A 20,650-nucleotide genomic window follows, 5' to 3' on the forward strand; every position below is an offset into this window, starting at 1 on the left:
CGGCCATGGTCAGGATGGTGAGGCCTCCTCTGGACACACTGTGCCCTTGGCTGCCAAGTGCTATGTTCTCCTAGAAGCTGCAAGTTTGTATGTAGACAATGGAGGCACCCTCAGAAGCCCAGGGGTCACAGGCTACACGTGGCCTACAGTGTAGCCATTCCACGCATTTTGCATATACTTTTGAATTGGGAGGACTGTACCCAAAAGGGAATCTGGGTCATTTCCAGGTCCGTGAGGGGACCATCCTGGCTTCATCCTGGGCAGGATACAGAGGCTTCTGTTCTGCCTTGAGGTGTGGGTGAGTGGGGAGCCCCCCAAATGCTTTCTTAAATCTGCTTCGGATGTTCCTGCTTTCCTAAACCGCGTCTGCTGAGCAGCTTATGAACTTGTAATTAAAGCAACTTTTCATGCTGCTGAAGTGAGATGATGGAAGCTGTCCTTCAGGGGACTTTGTGCAGCCTAAGATGACTGAAACCTCAGTGGGCACAGGGGAGCCGGAGACATAGGCTCTTTGAGCCTGTCTAGGGCCGGGGCATGTGTGTAATCACCAGCCCTTGTTTTATGGATTGCAGTGAACCCTGAGTAACTGTACCTAACTTCCTTGCGATTTCTTGGTAACAGCACCTCTTGGCTCACCACCTCTGAGGGTCAATGTCCCTGCTGGATACATGCACCCACTGAAAGTTGTTCCCTGAATCCCAACAACTGAAAAGGGAGGAGATGGCTGGCTGTTAGGGGCCAGCAGGACCACTGATGTGTATGTCTGTCTCTCTGGGGGAGGGGGAGGAGGCTTCACCACAGGAACAGCCAGCAGCCCGAAGCCGTGAGAGCCTGCATCAGCTCCCTACAGACAAGGTCACAAAGGAGGATGTGCAGGGGACAGCTTCGACCTGAAGAGGGCTTGACCTAGCTTGATGTTTGTTTATAGGAAGAAGCCACTTGGAGCCCTTCTCAAGTAAGTACCCCAAATACAACACAGGAGCTCCCTGAGTGCTGAGTTCTTAAACCTGTCCCCAGGTGGCACCACCCTAGATCCTGGACATTGCAAAACAAAGATATGTGTAGTTCGTCATTCAGTCAAGAGCTGACAGAATCCCACACAGAATTGCAAAAGAAGAGCACTAGTTGTTACCATCCACTGTATCCTCCTGTGACAGAACGGGCACATTCATATCAGAGAAGCTGGCGCTGCTCTTGATGTAGACTCCCGAGTGACACCTTCCCCACTGACACTATTAATCCTGGTTCACAGTGGAAAAATGACACAGCAGCGAAAGGGAACTGCATGGGACCACCAAAGACAAGACACTTGACCACAGGCTGGTACCGAGCGGTGGCCCTGCCTCACTGTCACCGTATGCAGAGCACGATTCAGCAATAAGCAGCCAGTAAGCAGACCATGTCAGAGCAACATAAATACAATCAGGGGTTTTTAAATTGCAATTATTTTGACTTCTTGCGTGTGTGATGTCTATGTACCGTGTGTTCTTGGTGCCCACCGAGGCCTGAGAAGGCATGGAATCCCCTATGCCTGGGATTAGTCAGCTGGGGCTGCCATCTGGGTGATGGGGATTGAGCTTAGCCACTACACCATCTCTCCAGCCCCTTTCCTATCCTTCTGACAAGGTCTCACTATGCAGCCCTGACTGGTCCGAATGAGAACAGACTGGCCACTTCATTTTATTGATCATTAAAAATAAGAAATTAAAAGGAGCCCCTTTCAGCCTGGCAAGGTGATAACCATCTGGCAACTTGGGATGTGGAGGCAAGAGGATCAAAGTCATCCTTGACTACATACACAGGTAGAGGCCAACACAAACGTAAAGAGAATTCTACAAACAAAATGGACAGGTGCTGACAGACACATTTAATCCTAGCTCTCGGAAGGCAAAAGCAAGATCTCTGAATTCAAGGCCAGGAGATTCTGTCAACTCCCAACAAACAAACAAACCCCTTTCATCCGACTTCTGTAAGAGTCTAGAATCGTGAGTGTGGCAGTGTTTGTCACCTTTGGTCAGCACTTTCACTCTCTAGACTTACCCTGTACTCTGTGGTCCCTGTAGGCAGGTGGGGGACGCGTGTGCGCGTGTGTGTGTGTGTACATGCGTGCGCACATGCCTGTGATGTTTTTTCCTGAGGTTTGTGCTATGAACAGGGAGGAGTGGCTCCTTGGGAACCAGAGGCTCAGATTAGGCAAGCTGAGTGTCAGGAGTCCTCCGAGGACATCTTCAGCACATAGGTTTATACGAGTCACCATTTGTGGCTGCAGTCACTAGGGATGGGGAGGCAGAGGTCTGGGCACTGATACAACCTGACACAGCAGAGGGAAGCACAGAGCTGAGGATGGCAAGTACCCCGGTTCCCCCGTGTATGGAATGGAGGAGCCCAGCAGATGTGGTGATCCCGTCTTCTCTGTTGTGGGTGGCATCTCTCACGGACACCCATTTTCCTGTTCTGTCACCTCTGTCACCTGCCCTGCCCACACCAGCCTCTGGAGGCTCTGAGTGTCTTGAGGGGAAGCACCAGGCCCACACTGAGGACCACTGCAGGAGGAAAGGAGCCCATTTCTGGTCGGGCACATGGCAGAACCTGCAAGAGAAGCCTGAGCACATAGAATCGTCCTGAGCAAGCTTCAGCGTCAGATGGATCAGGGCTCTGGTGTCAGTCTAGGCAAGCAGGTCTTCATTTCTGGTGTCAGGACCCTGTGTGCTTAGCATGGAGTCCTGAAGGGAGGGACACACAAACCTGCATCTTCCTGGGGCAGTCAAGAGCTTGACGTCAGGATGACCTTTGACTGACTGGCCTGGCAGAGCCCCTCAGGGGCATAGGTGGGACATCCGAGACCATGTCCCTTCAGACGGCACCACTGGAGGGAGGCGGGCTTTCCCCACATGCAGGCACATTAAGTGACAGACACACCAAAGGAAGGAGCTGCCCCAGGCTGCTAGCTAGAAAAGGTGTTTCCCATTTTATTTGATAATACATTTTCACAGAAACATGATATATTTACATATATACAGGTAAGAGACTGCTGGTCAAAAATCTGAAACAGAAAATGTCACCAAAAATTTACAAAAGCCACCGACTGACCCAGGGAGTTGGGCTGGAGAACCTGGAGAGCCGCATGGAGGTCGGCACAGAGCTTGCAGCTCAGCTTCTGACTTCTGGACTGTGGCTGCTCTGAGCAGTAGCCCAGCACCTGTAGCCACAGCCAGGGCCACAGCCATGCTGCTCGCCAGGGGCTGGCTCCGTGGCTGCCCTCTCAGGACGCGCTGGTCTGCAGGTTTTTTGAAGCTGCGAGCATTGCTCTTACTTTGGCCATGAGATCCTGTGTGGGAGACATGAAGGAAACCTGAGCCTCCCGCTGACCAGATTTGTGAGGGGGCCGTGGTGAGGACAGGAGGCAGAGCTTCCAGTAGCCATGCCTTCAAGTAATGTATGCAGCTGCAAACCTTTCCAGGCCACACAGGGACCAAAGTCAACTTCTTTGTCTTGTCATGAACCTCCCACATCTGTGACCCCATGTGGCCTGAGGGTACAAGCAGAGCCCAGGATGTGTCACCCGTGGAGAGAGAGACTCCACAGCATGGCCACCCCACAGGGACATGAGCTTCCTTTGGGAGGTGCGGCTCCCCAGAAAGTGACTCCTTCTCTTTCCTGCTAGGCTCTGACCTAGTACTTGGCTGTGGCAGGCCAGAACCAGAGTCAATAGGTGACCAGCCCAAGATTTTGACTGGGTTAGTGCTGGTCAAACATGGGGCGAGAAGGAAAATTATCAGGAGAAAATTATAAAAGTGGAAAGAACGAGAGCACCCCATCTTACCTGAGTTATTTTGCTCTGCACAGAGGAGACGATTGCTGAGGAGATCTGGCCATCTTTTTCCTGAGAAACCCCCCTAAATGCAGAGGGAAGAATGGAGGGTCAGACATCCCCCACAATCTGAAGAGCAGTTCCCATGCCCCGTAGAGCACAGCTTCAGGTCCCTGTGCGTACATGGTGAGCATCTGCCCCACCCAGCCACCTTCCCATCCCAGGAGCACACATTTGTATACCCACTTCAAGTGCCTCACAAAATGAAACTAACTCACACTCTAACAGCGCCATTACGTAAATGCTTGCAAAGAAGAGGCTAAGGACGGAGGCACCCCCAGTGGCTTTTGGTTCCCATGTAAGGCTTCTGTGGATGTGGATAACACCCACATCCTGGTGGTTGGGGCTTTCTACACTCCGTCTAGGATGGGGCCTTTCAGATGCTGACCCTTGGGTGAGCTGTGTTCCTCATGGAGCAGGCATGGACACTCAAGACCCCCAGACTTCAAGGCAATCCCAATAGGAATAACCTCCTGAAATCCCGTCTGTCTCAGACCTTCTGAGTCCTGCACAGCAGATGGTGGGGATGGGTGGAGGCACTCACAGTGGGTGCTGTCCAGGCCTCACTGCCCTCCCCTTGCTCCTTCCTACTGAGAGCCACCCAGAGGTCATGGTTACCTGGATCGTTCCTGGGAGGAACCTCGGCTCTCCACAGGAGAGATGCTGGCCGAGTGGGCTGAGTGGGCCGAGGGACGCTGTGCTGCCTGTTTACTCGGGGAAGTTGACTGCGACCGGGCCTTGGCCTTGGTGCGAGAGCGTGAGCGCCGTTTCTTCTTCTTCTCATGGGGACTTCTGAAAGGGACGTGCTTGTCAGGGCACACGCAGGGACTGACAAGAGGGCAGTGTGAACGTGTCAGGAGCCTCTCCACACAGGGGACCTTCTCTTTTCTTTTGGGGACATCTATTCTAGGATGGCTTGAATTGTGAAGCTGAGGATGACCTGAAGCTCATCTTCCTTCTTCTACCCCCTAAGTTCTGGGACTACAGGATGCACAGTCATGATTGGTTGGCGTGGTACAGGCAAACTGAATCCAGGGCATCGTGCATGCTAGGCAAGTACTTCAGCAGCTGAGCACATCCCTAGCCTCACACGCGTGCCTCAGACAGCTATAACCCTTCAGTCAATTGAGCCTGTGCATCCACAGGGTGCTGGGTGTTAAAAGGACCATCCAGAAGCCAGCCTCTGCACAGGGGAAGCTTAGTCCTAGGGAAACGTCTGGCATTTAATATACAACGAACAATCTATTTGCATTGAAAATACCAAGATAACCACCAAAGAAAAGCCTCTAGGAAAAGTCTATACTGCTTTCTCATTCATGCCAAACGAGAGGAAATTATCAGCCAAATCCTGTAGACATGGGTTCATCTGCTGAAAAATGCCTAGCTCGTTCTACCATGTACAGATGTGTGCACACATGAACACAGGGTGGGTAGACTAGGAGGACGCAGACTTGGAACCCCCAGCACACAGGACAGCATCACTGCCAGCCTGAGTCGCCTCCCACTGAGTCTGTCTTAGAATGATCTGCAAATTTATCTCTGACTCCTGGGCCCTTTCCTTTCTCCTGCGCTGCAGGACACCGCCAGGCAGCCTCCCTGTACTCCTGTATCTCTCAGTGTGCCCACTTTGATGGGAACACTGGTAAACCATTGCCCGCCACTTCTCTCTGCGATCGATTGCCAGGAACCTGCTCCAGGGTATTTGGGTTTCCAGAGGAAGCAGAGCCTTCCCAACCTGGCCCAGCCCTCTATCCTCCAGGGAGGGCCCACCAAAGCCTGTCCACACAGCCACTGATCAACAAGGCTGAATCATCTGCTACACTGGGTTGTACCGTCTCATGTTAGGCTGTGTGATTGCCCCGTATTTCCTTGGTGCCATGACACAAACTGTCCCCATAGTCTCCAGTGCCCACAGGTGCTTTCAGGCTGACAAGCACCAGCAGAGGGTCAGGGAGCCCCACATGGGCACCAGACCAGCACAGAGGCCCGTACAAGGCCAGCCGGGTCACCCCAGTGTTCCAGCCTGGCTTTCTGTGTACCACCCAGGTGAGAGCAGACTGCCAGGCCTGAGGAGCACAGCTGCCCCGGGAGCCCAGCACAGCAGCCTGTGACTGAGGTTTAGATACTGGAAGGCAGTGTCCCTGGGTTGGAGTTGTGGGTGGCAGCCCGGTGTCCTTTAGCGAGGAGACATGGATCTAAGTGGAAATGGTTCAGATATGGGACATATGGGAGAGCTGCTGGGCTGGGGTGTCTGTGTACACAGACAAGCTGGATTTCAGAGGGGGAAGCCCAGGATGGTCAGGACCACAAAGCTAGCCAAGCCTATGTAGCTATATGCTGAGTAAGAGTGAACAGCTTCGGGGTTGGGGATTTAGCTCAGTGGTAGAGCGCTTGCCTAGGAAGTGCAAGGCCCTGGGTTCGGTCCCCAGCTCCGAAAAAAAGAAAAGAAGAAGAAAAAAAAAAAAGTGAACAGCTTCCTAACCTGAACTGTGAGCTTGGTTTAGTGTGTGTGTGTGTGTGTGTGTGTGTGTGTGTGTGTGTGCGCGCGCGTGCGCATGAGAGTGTGCAAATACTTTAAAAAAAAAAAGGTTCTGGAGAGATGGCTCAGTGGTTAAGGGCACTGACTGCTCTTCCAGAGGCCCCGAGTTCAATTCCCAGCAACCACATGGTGGCTCACAACCATCTGTAATGGGATCTGATGGCTTCTTCTGGTGTGTCTGAAGACAGCTACAGTGAACTTATATACATTAAATAAATAGTATTTAAAAAAAAAAGAGGGTGCAAATACAAAGGTCAGAGGATAACAGTTGATAGTTTTCCCACTCTTCCACCCTTTCCTGAGTCCTGGGGATCAAACCCAGGCTGCCAGGCTTGCATAGCAAAGCACCCTTACTTGCTGAGCCATCTCACCAGGCCCAGTCTAGTCTGAACAGTCTGACCTCACATGGGAAGAAGTCAAGTTTCTGCAGGAGCGAAGCAGTTTGCTCACTTCTGAAGTTGCTGAGGTGCACTTTGCAACTTGGCCCTCTGTGCTGCTGCTGAGTGGCCAATGCAACACTGCAGCTTGTTGTTTTAGAACATTCCCTCAGTATACTTTCCAGCCTGTGCCATCCTTCACACTCAATCGTGACCTCCGTTCTGTAGGAGCCAACCCATACCACTGTGTGGGGCTCTGCAGTGCTCCTGGTCTCCTGTAAAACTGCGCATGTCCACTTGTTCTTACACCAACACTAGCACTGCCCTGTGTGCAGTTTCAGTCACCTCACCTCTCCTTGCTTCTTGACCAAATGTTCCCAGTGCACTCTGGGGAGAGCAGCTCTGAAGTCCCACAGGAATACCTGCAACTTGTAAGAAACTAAGCTGTGTCTGCAGCTGTGAAAATGGGCCAGCAAGCCCTCACGCACTCACACTAAGCAAAGTGGAACCGCTGTGCGTCCCTTACCCCTGAACGCCAATGTTCAGCAATATCTATCTGAGTGCACACTGCTAACTAATGTGTCTCTGTCATCAGTGGCTTCTGGGTCAGACCCAGGCACCATGGGTGTCTTTTTCACAGGAGGATTAACCACTTGGTCTCTTACTTATCCCTGGAGGAAGGTATTTGACTTTAACGACACCGACCATATTACACTTTCCTCCCTTGGTGAAGTCTCTTCTGTCTTCTTGTGGGTGGGCGTCCACAAGTGTGTGGAGGCCACCCTTAGACTTCATTCTTCAGTCGCTATCCATTTTGGTTTTCTGTTTTCATTTTGGAGACAGGTCCTCACTGTGAAGCCCAGGCTGGCCTCAAACTCCGAGCTCTGCCCGCCTGTGGAGTCCTAGGGGGGCTGCCTATCTGTCTCCCTGGTCCTGGTTCCAAGCACATGCCACCAGTCTGGCTTTTTATGTGCATCCTGCATACAGAACTCAGGTCTTCCTGCTTGTGTGGCAGGGACTTTACTGACATAGCCATCTCCCCAACACAGCAGGGCTCTCTACGCCCTAAGCAGTCTCAGGGACACACTGTTTTCCGGTTCTGGCTTGTGCACTTAGATGCTGATCTAAACTGAACTAACGTGTGTAGTTTGTTCTTTCTCATTCTGCTGGGGACCTCTCTGGTCCCAACGAACTGCTCCAGTGTTGTGGTCTAACCACAGGCCCAGGCCGCAGCGTGGGCTCTGAGGGAATTGCAGTGAGTGCTTCATCATGAAGCTTGGCTTTGTTCTTTGACTGGCATGGTCTCAGTCTGTCTGCCAGTTCCTCAGAAGGCTGAGGATGGATCTGTGCTGGGGTTGGTTGGATCCACAGAGCACAGAGGACAGGAGCTGTGAGTAGTAGGCTTTGCTATAGCTGAGGAGAGGCTGATTCTCAGAGTACTATCTTGAACACGAATACGCACAGCATACGCACAGCGTCATTGCCGGCTTAGGGCTTAGTCAGTATGGTTGGCGGTGAGTGGGGAGTGCGCTTCTCTCCATGGAGAAGGTGAAGAGTGAGCAGTTCCCTGATTCCTGCAAGCTGGATTCGCAGGGAAAAACAGGCTGGAGTTGGGGCAAAGTTCTAAGATGTAAATTCCAATTCCTAAACTGGATTTTCCTAAACACAACGAGGACCAATCAAATGATGTCCTTCTCCTGTCAGTTTGGGACCCTGTCCATCTCTCAGAAAGACAGAATTTCCTTATTATCCAGGTCTGTAGGCCTTTCCTGCTTATCAACCAATCCTTTGACTATGCCCTGTGAACAACTCTAGCTGTTCCTTTACACTGCTGTCTTATTTGCCACCATCTCCTCTCACGTTCACATCTCCTTGCTTCTGACCAGTTCTTTTCCCCGGTTCTGGCCACGCTCCTACACTGTTCCTCTTGTAGTTCAGTGCAGACCTCACAGAGATCGACTTTTTTCCTAGGTGGCTCCCATACAGGAGAAAGGCCATACTTCACATTACACACTCCAAGCATGGCTGATCGCCTCTCTCAGCCAGGGTGCATGAGTGTGCTGTGACTTTCCATACTGTCACAGGTCTCTGTGACTTCAGGTCTCTGGCACACCACGCTGTGTAAGAGAACACCAAGCACCACTGTCCTGGTCATTGCTGTGTCCCTGGGCCACTGCCATGGCTGTGAGTCTCTGGTGTCTGCTCTGTGTGTGCACTGCTGTTTCTCTTCAAAGCACTGAACAGCCATCGTTGCATTTTTGCACACATTTTGAGCATCACATCCTGCCTCAGAGTCAGCTATCACTTTCCTGCCATGAGAACAGGGAAGTGCATCTTCCTTGCCTTTTAAAATCTCCTGTAAGTGTATTTATTTTTAAAGTGTCTTTTTTTTTTTTTGAGACAAAAGTTCCACTTAGTCCAGGCTGGCTTCAAACTAGCCATGTAGCAGAGATGATCCCCTCTGTTCCTGCCACTTGCCATCTATAGGCAGGCCGTTCATGGTCGACTGAAGCAGGGTCTTGAGTCCTCTACCCACTGAGCCAGGCCCTAAACTGTCTGAGATGGGATGCAGCTCCATAGCAGAGAGCTTTGTTTAGCCATGAGGGGCCTTGGCTTTGCCCCTAGCACTGCTGGCAGCCCAGGGTCTCCAAGGCCACCTTTTTATAAACAAGCCTGGCCCGCCCACCACCCACCCTCTGCCTTGTTTTCCTTTTCCCTCCTGAGCTGCTGTTTTCTTTGAGTGAAGTTTTTATTGTTTTATATCTTCTCAGCTTTTGTTCATTTACTTGAGAAAATATTTTTTGCTTTGTTTTTTGAGACAGAGTCTCACTATGTAGCCTGGCTGTCCTGGAACTGTGTAAGCAGGCTGGCCTCTACCTCCTGAGTGTGGGATTAGAGGCGTGTGTACTATCCCCGGCTAAAAACATTTCTATTTACTTGTGTGTGTGTGTGTGTGTGTGTGTGTGTGTGTGTGTGTGTGTGTGTGTGTGTACAGACTGTGGGAGTCGGTTCTCTTTTCTCACATGTGGGCTTCAGAGATCAAACTCCTGCTGGTGGGTGTGGCAGCAGGTGCCATCCCCGCCCTCTGTGCTTTCCAGCTATGTTTTCCCCGGGTCTTGCAGGAACTGTAACGGACATCTCATTTTGCAAGGTCCCGTTGAATGAGTAACCCTCTGCACACGGTGAGAGCCTTTCAGCCATGAACTTCAGATGCTATGCTGCATGCAGGGCTTTGCAGCCGAACTGCAATGGGAAGCAGCCACTCCCGTGGACGCCCTCCTGCCTTCAGTAAGGAGCCAGCGCATCCAGTGACTGCAGTGGGAATTCCAGACTCCAGGGAAACACGGCTCACGGCGCACGCTCACGGCGTCTGTGCTTGGATGCGGCTGTGTGCGGTCATGCTTTACCAATTTTCTTGTGCTGTTTGAGCCAGTGTCTCACGAACCTGTTTAGCTATGGATAACCTGGACCTCTTGAAGCTTCTTTCTCCACCTTCCGAGTGTTCAACAGCGAGGTCACAGGTGTACACTGCTACGCCCTGTCTACCACACTGCACTCTGAAAATGTGCACTAGGCTCTGAGTCTGATTTCCAAACCTTCACCAAAAGGCAGTGGGGTGGGCTGGAGAGATGGCTCAGAGGTTAAAAGCACTGATTGCTCTTCCAGAGAACCCGGGTTCCATTCTTCACACCCATAGAGCAAATCACAACCAAGCGTAACTCCGGATCTCTTCCGGCCTTCGCAGGCACCCAGCATGCATGGGATGCACACGCATGCCAACACTCACGCACATAATAATGGAATAAAAATAAAGCAGAAAGGAAGAGCGGGGCAGGAAAGGCAGTGGGGAGTCTGCACACTGGGGTTGGAGAAGCACCAAGGCCAGACACAGAACAAGGTGACAACTGGCTTGGAGGCTCCTGGAGTCTGTCACAGTGATGAGCAAGGGAGGGGCCGGGAACAACAGAGGAGAGAGGGGACCAGAAAGTAGCCATTGTTGCTGTCACTAGTGGTTGTGGCAGTGCCCACTGGAAGGTCAAGGCAGAGGCACTGTTAGCTGAGGGACATCCTAAGTTAAGGTGTCCTTCCATGCCGAGTACTGCGGTCCTGCAGCACTGCTGGCCTGTACTCTTGCAAGTAGGAAGGAAGGGCAGTGGGTGGAGCCACAGGGAAGCAGGAGGGGACAGGCAGCTGAGTGAGCTGTTGAGCAAATGTGTGAGGTGCTCTCAGTACCATGTTAAGACCCCGTACGTAGTTAGTGGGCAGGGCAGTGGTGGCCCACGCATGTTCCCAGCACCAGGAAGGCAAAGGCAGGCAAATCTCTGAGTTTGAGGCCAGACTGGTTTATAGAGTGAGTTTTAGTACAGCCAGGGACACACAGAAAAAACCTGTTTTGAAAAACAAAATGAAATGAAAAGAAAAAATCCCCAACACCTTAGTTAGCAGGTAGTGATCAGTCTGCAGGAAACTGGTTCCCACTGCAGTAGAGCGCAGCAGGGCACCCCATCTGGGGGATGCCAAGTATCAGAGTGACTGAATCAGCACAGGCCTCGGCAGTGTGGAGGGAGACTGAGACAGGACTAAAGGTGCCGGACGGCAAGTGGAGCAGCTCCAGGCCTGCAGTGGAGAACACGGTGGCCAGCGGCTGCACGCTCTCAGTGGCTGTGCTCCTGGGGAAGCAGCGGGGTTCAGCTGAGGCCCCTGGGGCAGTCGTTTTTTTAGGCAGACGGTGCTCCAGCAGAAGAGTCAGAGGCCTCACAAGTCCTGTGCCTAAGATGGGGATCGCTCCCCGCACTGTGGACAGCGGAGCGGCCCCTCTACCACCTTCTCCCATCATCTCCCTTTGAATGTAAAGGTTAATTTGAGGGCAAAGCAAGAATTCTTCTGTTGAGAAAGATCTTTTGCTGTAAAAATTAATTTTAGACCATGCCCTTTACATATACCAAAGGTGATGATGAACTTCAAATGTTAAACCACTTGCTTCAGGAATGAATTCTGTGTATTGCAATAGCTGGGAGGATTACGACGCTGGAGTGTGGTTTATAAATGTGAACTTGTATTGCAAGCCTTTGCTGACACTCATCAGCCTCAAAGCTCCTCTGCTGGCTTTTCAGGTTACAGAAGCGATCTCCTTCCCCCAATCAACACCTATCCTGTGACCAGCTGACAGGCTGCTTTGTGCTACTTCACCTTACTGCTTCCAGAGGCGAGGATTCTGTGGTCACCACTCTATTCATGCCCTGTAGGTAGCATGGTGGCCAAATAGCTGGGGCTCTGAAGTGCCCTGTTCACCTGTAATCCAGGGTCTGTCCTCTAAAGATTCTAGCCCTTTCTGGCTGTGTTTCCCCATGACCGGAGGGGGGCTGACCAGTCCTGTCCAATTGGGAACTAGCGCAATCCACTAGGCGACACTAGTTGATAGGAACAAAGGAAGATGTTCCAGGGCAGCACCCAAGCTAGAGCATGGCTCCTATGGAGTGGCTACCCCCCTGCAGTCGGAGTCTGGATTTCCAACCTCTCCCAAGGCCTAAAACACTTGGTCCCTAGGTGCTGCTGCAGGATGGCCCGGTGCCTTCAAGAGGGACCTAGAGGACATGCCCCTGCAGAGGGACCAGCCCTTCCTTTTGCTGCCTGGTAACTAGACAAAGGGTTTGGCCTAACATGTGCTCCCACAATTCACTGCCTCAGCACTGGCCCAAAGCAACAGGACTGATGGACTGGGGCCTCCAACGCTAATGTAAATAACTGCTCGTTCTCTGTAGGCGGGTTGGTTACCCAGGCAGTGCTAGAGGGATGGAAGCTGACCGACACAGCCGGAGGCGGGCACCACAGAGTGTGGGCAGGGCCTCCCAGAGTTAGACAAGAGCCAGAGAGAGTGTTCGCGAATGTGCGGGCAGGACAGCTGGGGTTCTCACTGGGTGGAGGACACTATGGCTCACAGGGTAACAGGTAAACTATGGCTGGGACTTCTGCTCTACAACCATGCTGGCTGACCTCCTTGTTGTCCTTACAATGGAGACAGATACCTAGAAATGGCCCAAAGCCGGAGCCTGGACCTATTCTCTTCCCCACTCATCATCCATCACATAGCACCCAGGTCCAGTGGTCATTACTGGAGACAAAGCAGGACACTGAGATAAGATGTTTGCATTTTCCTAGTTGACTGTTCCCTGAAGACAGTGAAGAGGGCCTGGGGCAGATCCAGCAGAGACAGCAGGAGCCCTGGGTTAGTGTTAAGGAAGAACAGAGTCCAGAGAAAAGCCATGTGAGGGCTCCACAGGCATGGACACAACTGTGCTCTGGACTCACGTGATCCTGAGAGACGCTACTACTGAAGACGGGGACTGCGCCCTCCCATAATCTGTGACTGTTTCACACAGGCGACAGACACCAAGACGTCAGAAGACCAAGTTTTCTCCCTGTGAGACATGGTAGCCTACCTGGAACGGGTCCGTTTCCTGCTGACTCCAGGGCTGCCGCTCATCCGGTAGGCTGTGGGGACACTCCTGTCTTCCCGTCGTCTCTCTGGAGAGTGAGCTCTCCTTCTTGGGGACCGAGACCGTGACCTAGACAGACAACAAGGTGGACTATTAGCTCTGTTTAAGGCCGAGTCTAGGTAGTGTGCACCTCCCTAGCATGAGGCGAGCGAGGCCCTGTCTGAGACGCAGGCTGTGCAGATGGGCCCTGCATCCTGACACCAGCTTGGAGGCACAGCGCCTCTCCCCACCCCTGCCTGCACTATAGCAAGGCTTGGGTCTCCAGGAGGCTGCGCTCGAGCTTCCCCGCTTGCCTTGTGCTCTCTCTCACTCTCTCTCTCTCGCCTGAGGCTTTCAGCTCCCCGAGGCTGCTCCTTCCTTCAGGCAGGGAAAGGTGCCTAGATACTAGCAGTCAGGAGAAACTAAAGGTTGAGAAGCCAAGACCTGCAGGCTGCACCTTGCCACTCCCTGTCACTCATCTCAGGCCGTGTGGCAGGAGGCATCAGGAACACACACTACAGACCCACTGGCATGAAGCCCAAACCCTGCACCTGCTCAGAACACGATGCCTCATGCCGGCCTGATATAAGCAAACCCCAGCTATGAATACTTGTTCTTTTTGATTCATGCCGGGACATACTCCACAAATGGCAAGACAGACCCTCGAGTCCCTCTCATCCTTGTGTGTATGGAGGTCCTTAATAAAGGGCTCCTCAATGATGGCTTGAGACTTATTTTAGTTCTCCAACCATCTGCTATTTCAGGAAAATCTGTAATAAGCAGAAATTTAGGGGGGAAAAAAGCCCTACCAAACCCAAACTTCTCTCTGTTTGGTTTCCATGACAACCTACTAAAAACCAGTATTGAGAGAGCAGTTTGATTCCAAAATTTGACAAAGTTCTTCATTGACTCATTCTAAGCAGAACAAATTCTTCCCTCCCAATAACAACGACACAGAGTTGTTGAGGAATCAAGTTCTGGCCACATCCTGGCCCCAGTGAACCTATGCTGGTCTCTTCAGTAGGGCTGGTCTAGGTGGCGCCTCCCCAGACCTTCCCTAGGCTACACAGACTACAGAGGTGGGGGCAGTCAGACACCTTGACGGTTTACCAGGTTTCCCCTCAAAAGAGCTCCAGGAGTCAAAGCTGCTCGAGGCCGAGGCTGCCTGATAACTCTCCTGCTGTGCTGCCGCCACTGCCGAGCTGCTGGGACAAGGCTCCACACTCAAGATCCCTGGGGAGGCTGAGGGCCTGCGGTCGGAGGCACATACTTCACACTCAGAATGAAATGTGCCGGGCTGGGTGCTACCAGAGCCGTGAGAAAGCTCCGCTCGCTCACTCAAAGCTTTAGCACCTATGGATGCTTAGCATAGAATTCTACAATAAACTCAACAATTAGGAAAAATAAGTTAGTTTAAATGCCTGCACATTGAAAACGTTGAATTACAATACTGTTTTGCAGTGGCCATTAGTATTATGAATTCTTCAGAACACAGTGGCTGTTCCCAGTACAGTTCAACTCTTCTGGGAAGGAGGCCCTGCTCAGAACAGGGCACCAAATAGCAGCCGGTAATTCTGTAGGTTTCACTGTAATTAAGCCTTAATGCTTTTAATTCTGTTAACCAGGCTCTTAATATTGACGACAGGGCAGGGCAAGCAAGAGCCAGGAATCCCAGCCTACTAGTAAATCAGTAGTGTGACGTCACCATGGGCCTTCTTAAAGAAGACAAACTGGTCTCAATTAAAAACTTCCAGGCATAGTACAACCAAGACATCCCTTTCTGAATGACCACAATGCTTTTTGCTCTTGGAAGCAGGAAACTCTTAATGATAAAACTCCAACTACTGTCTGAACACCAGTGTCTGCACCTACACAAACCATTCCACTGCTCCTCTCCCTGCTCCAGGGCTTCTCATAGCTGTGCGACTGATAGCAAGAGGTGACTCGGCAGCCAGGCTGTGGATCTGACCCAGTGGGAACTGGCTACGGATGTGAAGGTTAACTGCATTGGGTCAAGTTACCCTCTCTTCGTCCCATTCACAGGTTTGGCATTGTGAAGCCCAGGTATCTGAGCCTTGCCTGGCTTGGCCACAGGTCACCCCACAGGAACACAGGAAGTTCCAACCATCCCCTTTCTTCCTTTAAAAGACAGACTTGGGGGATTGAATTTCCTTTTTTAGTTTGTTACAGTTTATTGGGAAACAATAGTAAAGACTCATCCACCAATTTAAAACCAAACTAGAACGCCAATGTTATAGAACCTCAATGCCTATATGAGTGCTTTATGGCTTTTTTGTTTGTTTCTTTTGTTTTTGTTTTTTTGACAGAGTTTCTCTGGGTAGCCTTGGCTGTCCTGGAAATTGCTCTGCAGACCAGGCTGGCCTCAGAGATTTGCCTGCCTCTGCCTCCTGATGGCTGGGAATAAAGTGTGCACCACCATGCCAGCTTTCTTACCAAATGCTACATGAAACTAGCAGGGTCAAACAGAATCGCATTGCCGTGCACCCCTCCCTCATTTGAAGGGATTATGGAGTTATCCGTAAAGAATATCTTTATCATACAGATCCTCTCCAATGGATCAAGACTCGAACACTGAGGGAAAGTGACTTCAGAAGTTAACAGGTAAGTGTACCTTCATGCTTCCCTGGTATAAGTCAGTTCACTAACACCCATACCATTACACACGATTTACTTGCGTGCCTGCTGCTTCACCTCGGTAAGAGTGACAGCTGTCCACAGCACAAGAACGAGCAGGAGCCACACCAGGGATAAGATTTACCCCTGGGTGAGAGCTGACTCAAATCCTCATAACCACCACGCTTTTTGAGGTACTGAGCGTTATGAAACTAAGGATTTTTATTACGAAAAACTTGCCTTTGCAGATCCAAAGCCACCTACAGTTTGGACATATGGAGTAAGCAAAGCTTCTGTCCTACGAGCAGATCACACAGTAAACAAAAATCATACTGTCTTGCATTTTAAGTGGGACCAGAGACACTTAACATAGAGAGGATTATGCACTTCGGTTGCAGTATGCGACCACCAGAGAATGCCAACAACTACAGCATTTTACTTTGACCACTTAGGCTGTGTGAGGCCTGGTAAGGATGTCCTACTGTAGATGTTACCATGGTTACCTTTACCTGAAAGGATAGTTAAAGACAAGATGATGACAGCATCACCAGCACTTTCTTCACTATGGTTAGAATGTCAACAGCTCACAGTAGGACAGAGCCTGCTCGCCTGTTTCAGTCACAACTACAACATTTTATTTGGTGTTTTTCTGTCTTAGCATGTACGGCAGCAGGCTGGCGCTAGACTGCTCGCTCCTGCCGAAGTCTGAGTGCGGGGATCACAGGCACAGCTACTGCACCTGCCATACCCACGGCTTTCCAACTGCTTCCATCCTGGAGCCAGAGTGCTGGCAGGGCCCGCGGTGGGCAAGCAGCTCTGCTCTCAGCTCGGGAAAACATGACCCTGTCTCATAAAGCACAGGCCTCTATTTTAGCCTCTTGCAAGAACAAGTGGATAGAGGCCTCAGGTCCGCTGTGCAGCCAGGGCCGGTGCCTTCCAGGGCCTGCATTCCAGCTCTTGGTGCTGTGTGGACAGAGGAGCTAAAAGGGGGCCACAGTGCAAATACTCTTACTCTGTAGCAAGCCTGTACCTTGTCTTGGTACCTTATCTAAACTGTAAAAACTGAACACAAAAGATGGACTTGTCTCGGCCATAAAGTACCTGGGTTATTTAACCAGACAAACCAAAAGCTTCTTTTCTGATCCCACCTCGGCTACAGAAACGGATATTTGGGGGCTTTGAGAACAACCAGCCCTGACACTGTAAAACATTTTCACTGAAGGTTAAATTAAGACTGGTAGCCTACCGTAAGAGAAGAAATAATGGTCAGAAAGACTTCAGCTTCATTTTGTCTTTTAACTGAGAATTAAACTAAGGAGTAGGGTTTTGCTCCTTGGACCTGTAGACACTGAAGGTGTAATGTTATAAATAATGCCCCTGTATAAACCATGCAAATCTAAGTCTATTGTAAACTCAGGCTGGACAGACAGAGCACAGGTAAGAAGTCAGTGGCAGTCTGTGCCACACATTGAGATTAGCATGGGTAGGTGCAGGGAGCAAGGGCCTGGGAGCCCTCTCTCAAGGCCTGGGAACCATGAGGGAATTGCTCTTCCCTTTGTCTGGAGTAGAGGAAATCAGGGAGAACTGACTGGCCTGCATGAGCCTGATGGATTGGTGTGCCTGTGAGGTTTGGATCTGTAACACAAATTTTAGGTGTGTTAAAAAAATTAAAGCACGGCTGCAAAACTGTTCATTTAATAAAGAAATAGCAAGGTTTCTGCGTGTGTGTCGTAAAGGTTCAAAGTGTTGCTCTTCTAAGAACTAGAGACAAAGACTCTCCATGAAGACAAGTCTACCCCTAATGAAGACAGGAGGTCAGACATTTGTCAGTCCTGGGCTTGGTGTGGGTAAGGGAGAAAGCACAGTACTTTTAGCACATCCGAGAGAACACTGTGCATCCAAGAACATAGGACACCAGTGTCTATGAACAGGGCTGACACCACCCCAGAATAAGGTGAGCACCTGGAGTTAATAAATGCTGGGTGTGTGAGGTCACCCGAGCAGAGTCCAGGCCACCATGGGAACCCAGGGCAGGCGGAGAACTAAAGACTGACGCTCTGTCTCCATCTCACCACAGAATGCTGGGCTCCAAAACTAAGGGTGTGCTCTGGCATCCTGCAAGTACATGTTTACTAACTCTGCTGCCAGCAATGCTGACCTGCAATGGACACCTCGCGCCTTACGCAGAGGGCTTGTGGGTAGACTGGAGAGGCAGAGACGGAGAAGAGGAAACAGATGCACACGGGGCCTCACTCATGCTCACTTCAGGCACTGTGCAGAGCATCTGAGCACAGCCTGAGCGGAGGGCGGCTGCCCTGCAGTCAGAAGCACTCAGCACAGGGAAGTGCACTCACACAGACAACTCCAGCATGGCAGCCTATGAATGTCTACAACTCTGCACGTGTGCCAGGCTCATTTTATAACCTGTAGAGCCCTATCTCCCCATTCCCTAGGAGGCAGCCTCATGTTCTCAATCTACCATACGGCTAAAGATAGTCTTGAACACCGTGATCCTCCTGCCTCCACCCTCCAAGCACTAGGATCATAGGCAGCAGTCATTCATTGTGGGCTTTTTGTTTGAGTATTGATTTTTGAGAGTGGTCTTACTATGTAGCCATATTTAGCCTTCAAGTTGCTATCTAGACCAGGTTGGCCTTGAACTCCCAGAGATCCACCTGCCTCTGCCTCTGCCTCTGCCTCCTGAGTACTAGGAGGAAGTTTTATGCCCCCAAACCCAGTCCATTCACCTTATTTTAAGACTTTGCTCAGTAGGCTAGGTTGCCTTGACAATGGGCCCCAGCTATCCCCACCTCCCTATGCTAGAATTAGAGGTATGCACCACCATGCCCGGCTTAGTCACTCAAGCCCTCATGCTCTGCAGCAGGATGTACTGACTGAGCTACAACCCCGGTGTAGCTGAGACTGGCCTTAAACTGGAGCTCCTCTTGCTTCCACCTCGAGTGAAGTGTGAGTGAGCTATGCAGAGATAAGAAGCACAAGCCAATCATTGAACCTGCAGTGACTGGTGAGCTCAGAAAAGCCTGACAATGGTTTATGAAAGATCTCCTTTGGATTTGCAGACACACACATCCCACACACACTCCAGCCTGTGCTCATCTTACTGCTGGCTTTACAGAGTGCCAGGAGAAGTCTCAGAGTGTAGGGCAGGAAGGAGCAAGAGAGCATGAGTACCAGCACACCCACCTCGACCGCCGCACTGTCCGGTAGGCACTGGGCAGGGAGTGCTTTGCTTTTGAGTGGGATCTAGACCTGGGCTTGGAAGACGAGTGGTACTTGGGGGAGCGGGACCTCGTTCGAGACCGTTTTTTGTGCTTCTTCTTCTTCTTCTCTCTTTCTTCTTCTCTTGGTGGGTCTCTGCATCTACTTGAAGGCCTTTCTGGAGGCTTCCCTTCCAACATGGGCAGGGTTCTACCTCCAACCAGCAGAGGACAGGGCATGACACCAGTTTCCTGGAAACAGAAAAGTGAATGTGTGGGTGTCAATAGAGAATACAACACTTTGGGTAGATAGCTCTTATCTCCGAGGAAAGACCACCTTTCCGTGGTTATATATAAAAATCCCCTTGCTGTGTGAGCTGGATCAAACCTGTGATTGAAGCATGTGGGAGGCAGAGATAAGAAAACTTCTTTGAGTTTGAGGCCTGCTTGGACTACAAAGTTAATACTACACTGGCCTGGGTTAGAGTGAGTTTGTCTCAAAAGACAAACAAAATCTCTCTGGCCGTTCAGGAGAAATGTAGTTTTAACTAGTCATTGAATACTACATTGTTCTCATTTTGTGCCTGGAAGATTTACCAGTAGGTTTATGGAAAACGTCAAGGCAGACACTGTGTGATCAGCACCCCGTACTGCCCGAGCTGTGTGAAGCCCTGGGATGGGATGGGATGGGGATAGAAGTGGTGTGCACATGCATTTGTAAACCTGCAACTGTAGGGAGGTGGGCCCTGTCTTCCAAGGCAGCTGGTGAGTATCCCCTGTACACGACTCTTACAGAACTGCTAGCTCACAGTGAAAAAAGCTGCCCAGTGGGCTGAGCTGAGGCCAGATGGCTACCTGCAGTTATCAGCCTCTCCTTGAGCTCCCTGCTGCTTAGGCCACTCTGCTGAACCACAGACAGGCTCATCACCACTGATGGACTGTCCTCGGCTGCTGTATAGACTGCCAAAGATTTAACATGTCATTAACCTCTCTCTCTTCCTTTTTTTTTTGATAGGGTCACACCTATGTAGCTCTGGCTGGCCTGGAACTCATAGAGATTTGCCTGAGTGCTAGGATTAAAGGTGTGGGCCACCATATCCATCCAGTAACATCACTTTAAGATATCAGTTAAAATCATACCTGGATATGTAAAATTATCTCTATGACCAATGGCACTGGGCAGACCATGTTATACATGCATGGTGGAATGCTGCCTTGTGGGCACCTGCCCGTCCCGAGGAGCTGGCTGGGCTAGTCTCTGCCCCGACAGATCTACTAGTACCACCTGTGACCTTCTCCCCTAACCTTTTGGAGCCTGTAGGAACTCCTGTCTACATCTATGTGGTAACTGGGTGAATGTGCCAACATCTGTAGGCCAAGTATATATATCAAGGTACTTGGCAAAGTCAAGGGAAGCATGGAACCAAGGTTCTTGAGATCAGTAACATTTTGGGTTTGACTATCATTTATAGACTGTTTATTATGGGCCCTTTTGTTTCAAAGCAATCAGACACTGATCACCAACTGCTCTCCTC

At 50.8% G+C, this 20,650-nt stretch overlaps 1 protein-coding gene across 14 annotated transcripts in view; it reads right to left on the reverse strand.

The window, feature by feature from the left end:
• Positions 1 to 2,942: 2,942 nt before the first annotated feature.
• The window catches only part of Sfswap (splicing factor SWAP), a 70,329-nt gene continuing 52,621 nt past the window's right edge, over positions 2,943 to 20,650 (reverse strand). For 4 of the 14 annotated variants that reach the window (XM_039089425.2, XM_008769197.4, XM_008769196.4 and 1 more), the window contains 6 exons: positions 19,102 to 19,367; positions 14,361 to 14,513; positions 13,228 to 13,353; positions 4,490 to 4,699; positions 3,824 to 3,896; positions 2,943 to 3,328 (listed from right to left, as the gene is read on the reverse strand). In XM_039089425.2, coding sequence (XP_038945353.1) covers positions 3,263 to 3,328; positions 3,824 to 3,896; positions 4,490 to 4,699; positions 13,228 to 13,353; positions 14,361 to 14,513; positions 19,102 to 19,367 — 894 coding nt within the window. In that variant the 3' untranslated portion in view covers positions 2,943 to 3,262. Of the gene's footprint in view, positions 3,329 to 3,823; positions 3,897 to 4,489; positions 4,700 to 13,227; positions 13,354 to 14,360; positions 14,514 to 19,101; positions 19,368 to 20,650 lie in introns of those variants that run through there. The other 10 variants (XM_063271299.1, XM_039089426.2, XM_006249271.5 and 7 more) reach the window with 6 other exon arrangements.

The sequence above is a fragment of the Rattus norvegicus genome, chromosome 12 (assembly GCF_036323735.1).
Source record: "Rattus norvegicus strain BN/NHsdMcwi chromosome 12, GRCr8, whole genome shotgun sequence".
Taxonomy (NCBI): domain Eukaryota; kingdom Metazoa; phylum Chordata; class Mammalia; order Rodentia; family Muridae; genus Rattus; species Rattus norvegicus.